The 14716-nt window shown below is 40.1% G+C and overlaps 1 protein-coding gene across 1 annotated transcript; it reads left to right on the top strand.

Moving 5' to 3' along the window:
• The first annotated feature begins 731 nt into the window (after nt 1-731).
• Nucleotides 732-14044, top strand: LOC308125907 (uncharacterized protein). Its single transcript, XM_080489948.1, is given in 15 exon segments — nt 732-868; nt 1162-1277; nt 1666-1821; nt 1934-2038; nt 2233-2442; nt 3199-3391; nt 3881-3972; nt 4536-4558; nt 5762-5856; nt 6254-6369; nt 9451-9676; nt 9678-9790; nt 11152-11361; nt 12783-12975; nt 13148-14044. Coding segments are annotated over 15 exon segments (1965 nt in total). The 5' UTR covers nt 732-854; the 3' UTR covers nt 13251-14044.
• The last annotated feature ends 672 nt before the right edge of the window (nt 14045-14716 follow it).

The following is a 14716-nucleotide window of genomic DNA, read 5'->3' as shown; positions in this document are numbered from 1 at the left end:
TTATTAAGATGGACCCACAAAGGACAACAGAGAGCGTCGGGTTGGGCAGGTTTTGAGTGTAAAGGAGAACATGATCTCATAAGATGTATATTTGTGCAGAATCATGACAATAACAGATATGACAGTTGCATACTATACAGAAACATTCCTCATATTTCAAATTGTAAAAGAAAAGTTCAACTTTATCTCGGCTGCAGATGTCTTCAGTTGTTTAATGTAATATCTAAAGTATTAGGAAGTCAACAAAATGTTCATGCAGATTTATTTCAGATTGAAATTTTAAAATATGGTAAATAATAAAAAAACAAAAACCATGAAACCATTTTTTTGCAGAAATAGAAATAGAAAGCCACCCAGTAACTTCAGACCAGTTTTGTTCTGAGGCAACCCCGCACACACCACTCTGTACTTTTGACTTCAGCCACTAATTCATAAATCTGCATGTTAAACTCTTTTTTTCCGTCCAAGACATCAGCAGTTTAAAACCTCCGTGAGGTTTTTGAGGAAAATTGACTTTTCAATTTCAGTTCAGTAAGCAGTATCAAGCTGACATTAAATCCACAAACACCTCTCTGTTACTGATCTCGCCATGTGATTGCTCATCTCTAAAGAAAGACACATTTCTACTTTAATTGATTGGACACAATAACTGAATCCTAACAAAGGGACATTGATTACTGATTACTTCCCAATCCATTCGTTTGGTGCTGAGGGTACATAAGACGTGTTTCATTCACAGTTGGGTGTCTCCCTCTGTTACATCTTTGGATCCCAGGCTGAAGTAGCTTCAGTGAAAGGAGGAACCATTCAGTCTTCAGCAGTGATATAGCGATTTTTAAATCTCAGCTCCAGAAATGCAAGCAATCAGGTAAGAATTCCCTTTTTTATTGTGAAAGATTTTCCTCTCATGCTTTGATTATAAACTGGAAAAGACTGCTTAGTCAGAGAAAAGCTTGTGACCTTAAAACTATCTTCATACCCTGATTGCTCTTACATCTTATTCATCTTGTCATTCAGTCGCTGCCAATTTGAACTGAAAATATCAGACAAGCAATCATTTACGCAATGCTCTTTTCCAGCGATGTATTTCTCTTCATCGAGCGTCAGTCATTTTAATCAACATCCACTCTAAAGTAATACCTTAAATGTTATAATTCTTAGGTCTCTGTTCATCCCCAAGTGGTCTTCAGACGTTCGTCTCGATGGCAAAACGGCAATAGTGACTGGAGCCAACGTTGGAATTGGCAAAGAAACGGCGAAAGACCTGGCAGGCAGAGGCAAGCAAAGAGAACTGTATATATCTTAAATGAACAAATGAATGTTGTGATGACTTTCATTACTGTTGCTGACATTTTCCTTCTTGCCGCGTGACTCAGAGTACCTACTGTACGTGGAAACATTTCCATCTTACCGGGCTCATGCTCGGAAAAAACAAATATAATGAGGTGACTCAAGCAATAAACTGTTCGATCTGATTAAATGGATAATGTTGACAGGCACAAGGACCAGTGCTGCTTCAAGGCAACGCTGCCAAGCAGAGCTCACAGCCACACACACTGACATGAACAGAAGTGTTTCAAAGTGGGCCCCGACACAATCTTATCTTATCTCGACGTGCACGGACATGCAAAAACACTCACCATTAATATGAAGCAATCTCTCCAGGTGCCCGGGTGATTTTGGCGTGCAGAGACATGGCGAGAGGAGAACACGCTGCTAAAGACATCATGAGGGAGGTGAATGGAGCCAAAGTTGTCGCCAGGCAACTGGATCTGGCCGACACCAAATCGATATGCCAGTTTGCTGAGAATATCTACAACAGTGGGTGGCATTAACACATATATACTGTATATATATATATATATATATGAACTGACACCACATTTGTTTATACATGGACTGAAGTGTAGATAACCACTATCTTGTATTCCAGCGGAGAAAACTCTTCATTATCTGATCAACAATGCAGGAGTGGCCATTTGCCCATATTCCAAGACAGTGGACGGCTTTGAGATGCAGTTTGGAGTCAATCACTTGGGTAGGAAAATATATGCCGCACTGTTTTCTGATCTCCATATAACATCAAAATCACAAATTCAGTGATAATCCAGGGCGTTTTGGCAAATCAAAGTCAGCCTCTAAAATCTTTGTCTCTCTCTTCAGCTCATGCCTCCTCTCTGCTCCCAGTTTTTAACACTTCCCTTGTGTGTTTTCTTTGTTCCACTCCCTCAGGTCATTTCTTCTTGACTTTCCTGCTTTTGGACTTGCTCAAGCACTCGGCTCCATCTCGCATCATCAACCTCTCCTCAGCAGCTCACTCCATGGGCAAGATTCACTTCGATGACCTGGGTGGGGAGAAGAACTACCACCCCATCAAGGCCTACGCTCAAAGCAAGCTGGCGAATGTCCTGTTCACTAGAGAGCTGTCCAAAAGGACTGAAGGTAGCTTCTTATTTTTTATTTTTTTTTGGGGTGTGTTGTAGAAACAGCAGAATAATGCAACATGTACACGTTTTTTCTGCCTCTGCTGTTCTGTTCTTATGCATAGAAAATGGATCTGCGCCTCTTGCCAGTGTGAGAGTCTCATGCCTCAACCACAACCGCTCAGGGCAAAAAGTCAGAGCAAGGAGAAGCATGTTTGTAGTTGAGACTTCTTGAAGGATGAATAAATCCTTGTTTCTGTGATCACTTACAGTTTTGGAAAGAGCACAGACCTTTTACGTATAGTGTGTGCAAGGCGCACACATGCACGCACGCAAGCACAGTTTTATTTCAATCTCACAATATACCCACTGATTACTTCATTTCCTCTTCCGTACACTTCTTGTCCATAATTTTGAAATGATTTATGCTTGTACTCGTTTTTAGCTCCAAACCCAAACTCTTTGCCAAATCTTTCCCACAAATTGATGCACATTTATTTATTTATCTTTGGCTGGAACACTTTGTTTTTTCAAAGTTTAGTTCTCCTCCCAGATTATAGCCACCTTCTCTTTCTTCCTAACTTCCTCCGTGTATTTTTTGGAAACAGGTCATTTCTGGCTTTGCGCATAATTTGTTAAATATGGTTTTTAGGAAACAGTGTGTTTGCGGCCTCCACGTAAATTGTTCTTGATTATAGTTGGAACGGAAGATTAAACAAAAAGGCATGAGGGAAAAACAATAAGCGATGCGTGTGATTCACACCTTCCCCTCCAGTTTTAGGAGTGATGGCTTACTCTGTGGACCCTGGTGCGGTGAACACAGACATTACGAGGCACTTTTGGCGCCCTCTTGGGGACATAGTCAAGACCCTTGGATTCCTGATTAAGACCCCAGCAGAAGGAGCCTACACCAGCATCTACTGCGTCGTCACCCCCGAGAACCAGATGGTCACTGGAGGATACTACAGGTTAGTCTGAAATGCTGCAGCAGTGTAAAAACAACCCTGCCTGTTGTAGCAACCCGAACCGAGCAAATTACACAGTGAAAGCAGACAGCGGGCAGCATGACTCCACAAACATCCCAAACAGAGGATGTAGTTTCCTTGATAGTCAGTGTGATTAACGTGTGAAATAAACCAACGCCAGAAGCATTACCGGCATGTAGGGCGTGTTGCAGTTCACAACAACCCTCGTTAGAACAATGCATAAACAGACTTTATATAGCTAAGTCATGGAATAATTATGATCCTTTGAGGAACAACAACATTAAAAAAATCCTGTGCAGACCCAATAATAAACCATATACTAGTTGAAATCACAGCCATCCCATTGCAAAAGAATCAGAAACCAACTGTGCTATAAGAAAGGTCTTTTCAACACTTTTAGACAGGGTTATTGTCACAAAATAATGCGCGATCATGTCTTATCTCTTGTATTTTTCCCTTTTTTCCTTCCAGGGACTGTGCCAGTGCTGAGAGCACCAGAGCGGGCCAGGATGATGGCACTGCCCTGAAGCTGTGGGCTGTCAGCTGCCACATGCTCGGCATTCGCTGGAGATAAACTTCAATGTGCTTTCCTTCAAGCAGTGAAGTAAAAAATCTACCTGTGCCTTAAGAAACAGCCTTTAGAAAAAACGCTGAAGCTTCCCGAGGGATTGAGTGTCAAGCATGTGATAGAAAAAAGTTGTGTAAGTAGATAAAAATGGGTATCAATACAGGTGTAAACCAAATATTATAATGGTCAAATCTACCAACGTTGTGAAGAAAAATACAGCTGGTGCTAATAAAAAAAAAATACTCCTGATACTTATTATATATTATTTATGTGTTTATTAGTAATCTTGGACTTATAACAATTGTTATTCAAATTATATGAAGTTATTAGATGTTTTGGGAATTTATTTTTTAAACGGTCAGTGCTGTTGATGATTGAACTTTAGAAATCGATACAACTGGAACTGGAGTAACTTTAAATACCAAAGAAAAATATTTAATTAAAAAATTTAACATATGCAAAATGTAATTAGGTTGAAAACATAATTCTTTGAGACATGAGGGTCTGAATCCCACTCCTGCTTGGAAAATTTATACATTTTTCAACACCTCATTTCAGGAAACTATATATTTCCAAACCAGGTAATTAAAAAAAATATATAATCACTTAGGCTAAATGAACAGTGTTGCAACTGCTCTTTGTCTGCCACCTAAAAATGACACCAAATTTTCACCTTTGGCTGCAAAATAACACTCAATAGGACAGAATAGAGACAGTCAATAGAATAGATGTCAAACACAGGGCCTGCAGGCCAATCCTGCCCCACCAGTCCTTCCATGATGGTTCACTCTCGCCCAGCCTGGAAAGCAAAGGGCTTATGCCAACATGAGTCTGAAGAGAGAAATTCTCAGGCAAACTGGGCTGCAGATTTGACAAATATAGTTAAAGTTGATTCATCTGTTGCATTTTTGGAAGAAACAACATATTTTTCAGTTTAAGATTTTACTGGTCAAAAATCATAAACACACCATCTTAATTATTAGCACACCTGTTTTCCCATATTTTCCATTTTCTAGTATATCCTTCTATTTATAATTGTTCATTAACAACAATGGTGTCAGACGTGGGCCATATACAGCCTGGCATTGGTTTTGGTTGGGCCTGGAGGATAAAAAAATGTACAAATAAATAAATGTATGAAACAAATCTTTGCTATTTTCAATGGAAAATAACCGCAGTTCCCCATTTGAGTCTGACATAAAGCGACAAAAACCCAGGAGTGAACAGCAGATGGCAACAGTGCTCTTATTGAGTGATCTGTGCTAGGAACGGGTGAAAAAGTATAATAATTAGCATTAAGTCAAAAACGTGATCATTTGCAGGATTGCTTTTTCCCCGAGTAATGATACTATTCCTGATCTATAGACCGTCTTCTCTTTTAAACAGTCCACCCTGATCTTAAAGGAGTTTAAAAACAGAGAACCAAATAGGTTCACAAGTGTTTTCTTCTAACACTCTTAACTTTTCACACACACACACACACACACACACACACACACACACACACACACACACACACACACACACACACACACACACACACACACACACACACACACACACACACACACACACACACAATGGATACCCCCCCTCCCTGTGCTGAGCTGCTCCATGCAGCAGCACTCAGACAGCAGGAGGCAGCAGGAGGAGAGCCTCCAACTTGTGAATCAATTATGCGTCAGCTCGCTCCTGATTGGCTCAGCCCGGATCTGTGAAAGGCACGCGGCGGGGTGGGCTCGCATGACAGGCACGAAACGCACTGATGAACTGTTGTGCCCGAGGTGGAGGGAGCCGCATTGTTTATTTCTTCTTGCCGAAGTCGCTCACCGGCCCCGGAGGTGGAGATCTGTTGCTCCTGTGGAAGAATGTACTGCAGGTAAGAAACAGGAAGAATGCAGCCGGTGGAGGAAAGCGACAAAGATCAGGTGGCTTGGCTCCATCAATAACAGGAATGTGAGACATTTTAAGAAGATTACACTGAACTAATCGGGTCCATCAGGTTTAATACTGTGATCAGGCCTCGTTAAAAAAAAAAAAAAAAATGCAACTGATTGCGTCGACCATCGTCGATGTATTAATTTCTGTTTAGATATTAGAAATAACACAAAAAAAAAACAAAAAACAACGTGTGTTTTTAATCTCTTAAATATACTAGTATTTTCATTTGATTGTTTAAATGCATTCTTTTTGCAACAAGTAATCACACGCAAACAGCATAACTTGTGTAAAATGTGTTATTTGATTGGGAGGATTGACTTGTGTGTGTTATTCAGGAGTGTGTGCTGTAACCGCTGGTCATCTGAGGAGAGGCTGGATGGGAAAACAGTCATCATCACAGGAGCCAACACTGGTATTGGCAAAGAAACCGCCAGGGACCTGGCAAGAAGAGGTACTGCCCAGCTGTGTGGCTCTCTCCATCTGCTTAGTCTTTTCCTTCATCAGCCTCTTCACTGTGATTTGAAGCTTTTTACTGGATTAAAGCACTTCTTCTGCTCGAATCATTGATAGTGGATTTCCACTTTTATAAGCTTTGCATACTAAACAGAAACCGATTTTTTTTTAAATTCATTTGTTAAGTTAAATTAGCACCCCCCCCCCACCCCCCACCCCAAAATATGTTGAAAGAGAAATAGCAGTGAGAGAAGACAGACGAGCCATCAAGGAGACAGAGGGAGCATTGTGAGAGTCTACTTCCCTCCTGAGCCAGACAGGCAACAAAGAAAGATGGGAGGGTGCATCTAGCAGCACACACACACACACACACACACACACACACACACACACACACACACACACACACACACACACACACACACACACACACACACACACACACACACACACACACACACACACACACACACGCGCACACGCGCACACAAAGTGACATGAAAACTATTTCTTGTACAGTTCAGTTTGTTCGTTCGTCTGCTCTTAAAACTCGTAGTGGGACATTTTGAAAATAGTAGCCCTGCATTGAAATGAGTTGAATGAGAATTTAAGTATTTTACAAAGGTAAACCTTTGTTCAACCGTGTGGCTCCTGCATCTGGAGAGTTCACAGTTAATTCATGCCATCGTATGTCACTAAAATTGATCTTGTAATAATGCAATGACAACATGATTAGATTTACAAGGATTCATAATGGACATGGCTGTCGTCTGGGTGTCACATTTTACCATGATAAATGTGTGTATGGTCATGAGATTAAACTGATGATAGACAACAAATTGTCCCACCAGCCCATAATTCTGCCTTCTTGAGCATGAACTAGTGGGCCATTTGACGAGCTGGATATTAACATTGCACACACTGCAGAACTCTGCAGAATGCCATCAAGCCCGACTGCGGCTATTATCTGTATTTTGCACTTGTTTGCATATCAACACAATCTCTCTATGCACAACTGGGTGCAGGGCCTTGCTGGAGGATCGTTAACGTCTCAGTATTCCCCTTCACTCTGTTTGCTGTTTCATTTAATGACTTGAGCCAGACGACCTGGGAAATGTGGGAACAATTGGGTTTCCCCACATGGGAACAGCAGGACAGAAACAAAGACGCTGTGATGGGCTACGGACGCTATGCCCCAACAGATTAATGGCTCTCGTCCTCCATAATTGACGGGCACAGCAGCTATTTTGTTTGTGCGTGCGGCTGTGTGTGTGTGTGTGTGTGCGTGCGTGTGCGTGTGCGTGTGTGTGTGCGTGTGCGTGTGTGTGTTTGTGTGAAAAAGTGCATGTGATGCTGAGAGGAGTGGGGCGGTGGGGGGGTGGAGGGGGATTCTTTCCCCATATTTCAGTTTGTGTGGGTGTGCATGCTCACAGGCGAGGGAGACGGTGAGTGTGCATGTGTCCTCAAAGCCTCTTTCTGTGCTCATTAAGGAGAATGCATGGTAATTTGCGTCAGGAGTGGATGAGAATGACACAGTTGAGAGGGTCTTGTGTTCATGCGAGTGGAGCGGTTGGCTCAATGAGATGCCGAGAGAGCGCTTTGAAAACATTTGATCCACAAGAAAAAAAAAACCGCTGTGATGGACGTCGGGGCTTCGATTCTAATTTCATGATGTGTATGCCTGCAAATAAGCAAAAATGAAGTTCTGAGTCGGGATAATACGTTTTACTGTTTGGACATTAAAGTGAATGATGTGACCGTGGCCGTCATAAAGTGTAAACAATCCACTTTTAGCCTGAAGATAAACGATGTGGAATCATCACAAAATGGCTTATGAAAAATTTAAATTGTGTACTTGTGTTTTGTGCTGATTATGAATCAGGAACATTGGGGGCTGAAGTAAGTCTTTGATTCAAAGTGTTTATTGTCATATACAAGGCAGGGAAAGCACCGACCTTGTGCAATGACATTCTTACTTTGCTGTCCACAAACATGCCAAACTAAAAAAAAATTAATTTCAAAGGTAACATTTGAGAAATGCAATAGAAATACAAAATCTATACAAATACGTTCTGTGGAAATCAAAACAGCTTCAAATTGACATGTTAGTGTATTGGCTTTATTTAAAAGTCAGAAGTTATTGTGCAATAATATAAACTATACAGACAAGGCATTTGTGTTTCTTTTGTTGTAACAATGCTTCTTGGTAAAGAATGATATACCGTAGGTAAACCTGTGATGGAGATAAGTTTAAATGGGCTCATGATTTTGAAGAACTTGCATTTATGGGATGAGCAGCAGGTCTGCTTATTTTTCTGTTTGCGTCTCTGAAACATTGTCAAACAACTTTTATCTGTTCCAGGCCTGTTTGCTGTAAGAAACACGACATGCTGCAAATTTCACCGAGTGACACAAATACAGTTTATTCATTTAAGAAACAGGAGCCCTCGGCAGCTGGTGGAAGGGGAACGCACAGCCGCCACAGTCTGGCACTTTGTCCTCATGGCGGTCTCCAGGCTGCTCACACACTGCGGCGGGATCTCTGATAAACCCAGCTCTGTGGCAGAAAGCGTTGACGTCTTTGGAGGACAGGGTTTGGTCTCCGACTGCAGAGATGTGATATTGTGCCAATTAAAGCCCTGATCCTGACTGTCAGCACCGGGGGGAAAACCAAGAGCTGAAAACCAGCGTCAATAGCAACGGCAAAGAAAAGCAGTTTTGGCAGATAAGATTATGGCAAATTATTCACCGGTGCAACCGACACGCAAACTGTGTTGCTCATCCTACAAATGCATGATCCTTATAAATATAGCACGCTTTAAAGGGAAAATAAACGGGCTTTCCATGAGTGCAAAATGTATTTCCAGAAACACAATCTCTGCATGAAGTGTTAACTGGCATGCCGGATTCATCTTTTCCAAATAAAAGCTTCTTCATCAGTAGAGCTCAAGGACCTTGTACCTCTGGGTGACTTAAGATCAGAAGTCAGCCTGGAAAGATGACTCTACAATGATGGCCAATAGAGTTAATACGAAGTTATCGTGGTAGCAGCTTGTGATCTTTAACCCTTTTTATCCAGGTGCTCGCATCATCATGGCCTGCAGAGACTTGGAGAGAGCGGAGGAGGCCCGGGCCGACATTTTAGAAGACACCGGCAATGAGAATGTGGCCATCAGGAAACTGGATCTGTCTGACACCAAGTCCATCAGGGCTTTTGCTGAAATCATTAATAAAGGTAGACAATTCTTGCAACATGTTTCAAGTTTATTGAAGTCGGTGGTTCCAATTTGGTACAAGTTTTATTTTCATTTCAGAGGAAAAACAAGTGAATATCCTGATCACCAATGCAGGGATCATGATGTGTCCCTACTCCAAGACTGCAGACGGCTTTGAAATGCAGTTGGGAGTCAATCATTTGGGTAAGTTGTATTGGATTTGTCTTATTTAGCTTTTATGTCTATACCCACATTTTATTTCATTTTACTTTAAAGACGTTACCTTTACCAGCACCCTAATTAAAAGATCGTCTTCTGTTTTGGATGCTTTGTTACCTTAATCAATTTATCATGAAGAATGAGCAGATATACTGTGTTTTTGAATGATTTGTTCTTAACACTTGTATAACACCCAATATTGTACCCAAGAATATCTAGCAGGATTTTTTTATTTTTTTTTACTGCTGTCAGTATTTTCCCCAGTATCGGACTGTGGCTTCTTCCACATGATGTTTTGCTCTGTGTTATTTTCGGCACAGGCTGACAGCGTGCTTGAACACCATCTCCCACACACATATGCAAACTGACACGTTCACATACATACTCACAGACATTCCCTCTGCAATTGCATTCCGTTCATATGTTGACTTTATATAACGTTTAGGCTGCGCTTGAAACAGGATATAGACAACAATGGTAAGGAAGGCAAACGCTGACAAACAGGCCTTGAGGAGCATTTCCATTGTTTTATTTTGCTTAAGTCTGCGCAGTGGGGATGATAATTCACCTATCTCATGAGCAGAAAACGTTTCCTGTGATTCTCCTAACTTTATGGCCTGCCACGGATGACGGTTTCCATTTAAACTGCTCACAATGAGGCTGAGTGACAAAAGCACGAGGACGTTATGGGAGTTAATCTACTGCGGATGTCGCTCAAGAGGAGAACAGTGTGTTCTTTCATTTAGTTTTGGAAAAGTTTAGCCTGTTGGTTGGAGTCTAATTTGAAATTTTTTTGATTTGGTTTTTGCGGGTCCTGATGATTCTGAAGTGTTTTTGAATATTAGGCTCATTTTACTTTTTAAGATTTTGACTTAAATTCTGCCCCACCTCGCGCATGAAGCTGTGTTCATTTGACACTAAAGTCTCTTTTAATGCTTGAGTCTATAGGAACCTCAGAGTAAGAGCTAGTTTCTTTACCTGCGAAAAAAGAAGTATAACATTGTATGCCTAGAATAGAGTTAAGATAATGTAAAGTTGGTCGAGATTGAAATACACAATTTGGGCATTTTATCTACCCTGAGTGACTTTTTAATGAAACATTATGGTCTATGAGGTATATTTTGAGCTGTTTATATTGCAAGTGACACCAACGTCCTTCTAAATTTCCTCATTCAGTCGCAAAAAACGTAAATCTAGAGAGGCCAGGTTGACTTTAATTGGCCATGTTCTGAAGACACATGGTGGATATTAGACACATTTGTGGCGACAATGCCGTCAGGCTGAAAAAGAAGAGGACGCAGACCTCAGAGACGAGCGGACTAAGTTGTTGTGATGATGTTTTTCAGGTCACTTCTTATTGACTTACCTGCTCTTGGACCTCATCAAACGCTCAGCTCCGGCACGCATTGTTGTTGTGGCTTCGGTCGCACATACTTGGACCGGGCTACGACTGGATGACATTAACAGTGAGAGGAGCTACGACACCATGAAGGCCTATGGGCAGAGCAAATTAGCGAATGTCCTGTTTGCACGTTCACTAGCCAAAAGGCTGCAAGGTAAGACCTTTTTTTCCTCTTTGTAAATCATAAAACATAAAACATAATGATATGAGCATATATTTAATGGTTTGTCAAATGTCCAATCTAATACTTAATGACCTTCTCATGAACATACAGGTGCATCGCAATCCAGTGTAACACAGTGAAAAAGTTTGTAATTGAATTCAAATGGTGATACTTTCATATATTTTTACATTTATTATACAAGAAGTTAAATATTTCAAGCTTCTTTTTTTTTTTTTTTAGGTTTATTGTTATATAACTTTACGATTTAAGTCAAGAACAACAAAAGAATAAATGCATCAAAACACTCAAAAGTCTCATATCTTAATTGGAAGCCATAATCATCACAATTAAAAAAATAAAAATAAAAAAAAAGGTTAGCCTAAATGTAATGAGAGTCACAATAACTGGCAAATCAATAACTTAATTTTGTGATGCTCCTGTATTTACGAACACATGATATCTTGATTCATTAGATTTTCAAATGTCTAATGAGAATAGGAATGTAAATCCCTATTTGAAATATTGATTCAATAGAAATTCAATTTGTAAGTCTAGTCCAAATGACATACTGCAAAAAAATAATAGGTGAAGCGAGTTCATTGATTGGTTCAGTGTATTTAATGATCGCTCTTTTCCTTCCTGAGGGTCCATTGAGTTGTGCACATTTAGATGTTTGGTCCTGAGTCTGGATGACCTGCATGCATCTAATATAACTGCAGTCTGTTCTTCGCTCTGTTCTCATGTGTGGTCATTTGGTTTTGATTTCAAATTTCAATTTTAAGGAATCTCTTACTGACCCTCACTTCAAATAATGCCCATGTTTTGTTCACACCTTGTTAGTATTGTTTCTTGGCAGCCTCTGAGGATTATCGTCATTGTAGGAATTTGTCGTCTGTTTTCCAGAAACTGAAGAAAGCCCAACAATATATTTACTTTGATCCAATTTTGCAAAATCAAGAACCTTAATTAACTCCAATTCAGACACAAAATACCTCCCAGTGGCATTTAGATTTTTGTTCAGTCTGGATCTAAATTATATAATCCATTAGATTTAATTAAATTCAGCTTTGTATCTGAAGGTCACAGTGTTGCGTTTTGCAGAAAGGTAAATAATATTAATAAAATAGTGTTTAGGTTTTACATGAAAAACTGAACTGTGCACACAAACTACATACATTTGTAAGGTTATTTACTATATCTGGTGTAACAATGCTTCTTGACAATAAATCTTATTTCATTGGAAAGCCTGATAATTCCCCAATTGTCAATTGTAAAGTATATGTGTGTGTGGGACGAACAGCAGATTGTCCCGATGGCTTTGTAAATGCAAAACGTAATTTTGTGGTACTGGTTGTCGTTTGTGTGTCCACACGGTTCTACAGCGTGTCTGAGGTGAGCTGCGTATGTTGCAGGTACTGACGTAAGCGTTTTCTCCCTGCACCCTGGGGTGGTGCAGTCTGACCTGTGGAGGCACCAGCACCAGTGTATTCAGGTTGCGGTAAAAATCTTCAGGGTTTTCACCAAGACAACAGTGGAGGGAGCGCAGACCACAATCTACTGCTCCGTGGAGAAGGGCCTGGAGGGCTTGAGTGGCGGATACTTCAGGTACGCCATATTTCAATCAGAAAGTGTTTATGCAGGAACCTTTACAAGGAGGCAAGCCTCATGCTGCTCAGTATTTCTACCTGCTGACTCACAGAAGGGTTCACAATATGCCTCATTAGTTAACACCGCATTCAGGATGTAATGACCATTCTTTGTCCCTTTGTGTGTGCAGTGATTGCGCCCCTGCAAGGTGCTCGAGGGCTGCGTCTGATGATGACTTGGCCCAGAAACTTTGGGAGGTCAGCTGCAACATGCTGGGCATCACCTGGCAGTGAATAACAACCCTGAAAACTGTATTCTGTGGAAAATGTCAACTTCTAAACAGCACTGTTAGCACTTTTGTAATCTCATTTATTATACTCTTGCAAAAGAAAAAAGTTGTTTATAGCTCAAAGTCGATGGTGATTGAAACTTTGTTGCTTCAAATGTTGTGTTTACTTTATAATGATAAAAAGAAAAAAAAAATTCTATATTTCAATCAAATTGTGATATCAACAGCTGCATGACAATGACATATCTGAAAGTGTTTGTTAGTTTTCAGTACATTTTTTAGAAAAAGAAATACTTTTACTAACTAATTTTAACAATATTTGTGTAGTTAGTTTTATGCTTGGATGCCATGTACAACCTTTTGTTTTGTAAGGATGCTAAGTTAATGCTCGCAAATATTTTCTGTAGCTAAAATAAACATTAAATCATTAGGATGTGAAAAGTCTTTAAATTGAATTATTTAGTGGGTGTATATATAGGTATCCTCCGTGAACAAGAAATGCGTTTTTAAGTTCTAATTGGTTATAAGTCTTTTTTTTTCTTTTTTTTTTTAAGAGAAAGAAAATTCTGATAATTAATATCTTTTGTGAACTCTCCACAGAAGGAAAAATGTATATGGGAAGGTTGACATGAATGTTGAATGTTGGCTTAACGATGTCGCTAGAATTATATGACAACCACATTATGATGACATAAGGGTGAAATGACAGCCCGTCGAGGCTTCCACAAACCATCTGAGATCGGGAATATTTTATGTAACAATGTGACATGTTGTAAAAATAAAACCTTGACATCTCGCAAAGCTCTGCATGTTTTTGACTTTTGGACAAGCTACTGTTCATTAAAGTGGCAAGTTCGAATAAGATAGACTGAGAGAAAAAGGTCAGGATTCTTTGGGAAAAGTTAATCTAAATCACATGCCACCTATGGAATGCAGATTTCACAAGAGTGGCTAAGTAGTAGTCTATGAGAAAAGATTTATCAAACACTTTGTGATTGAGGGTTTATAGCAGGAGAGTCAAACATACAGCACATGGGCCAAAACCGGCCCGCAAGAGGCTCCAATCCCAAAGAATAACTTCAAAAATGTAATAAAAAATTTTTTAGGGCTTTTTTTGTTTATTTACCAGTCCACCCTAGGATGATATTGGATATCCCGTGAACTAAAATGTGTTTGGCACTCCTGGTTACATGTATGTATGTATGCATGAATGTTACCAACTTCGCAAAAACTATTAACCCGAATTGCATGAAATCTTCAGGGAAGATTTGTCATCATTCAAGGACATATCCTATTTCTTTCAAACTATCACAAAGGCAGCTTAATAAGAGTCACAGGGCACGCACAAAAAAATTGTTGTGTGACACGTAAACCTTGTGCAGGATCTATTGCAGGTTCTTGGTGGGGGGGATTTATGATCTCCACCAAGGGTAGACATGGACACAAGGAAATGACACATATTCCTCATCC

This window comes from Lipophrys pholis, assembly GCF_963383615.2.
Source record: "Lipophrys pholis genome assembly, chromosome: 20".
NCBI lineage: Eukaryota > Metazoa > Chordata > Actinopteri > Blenniiformes > Blenniidae > Lipophrys > Lipophrys pholis.
Note: the sequence above shows the minus strand (reverse complement) of the source record. Positions and strands in the feature narration are given on the sequence as shown.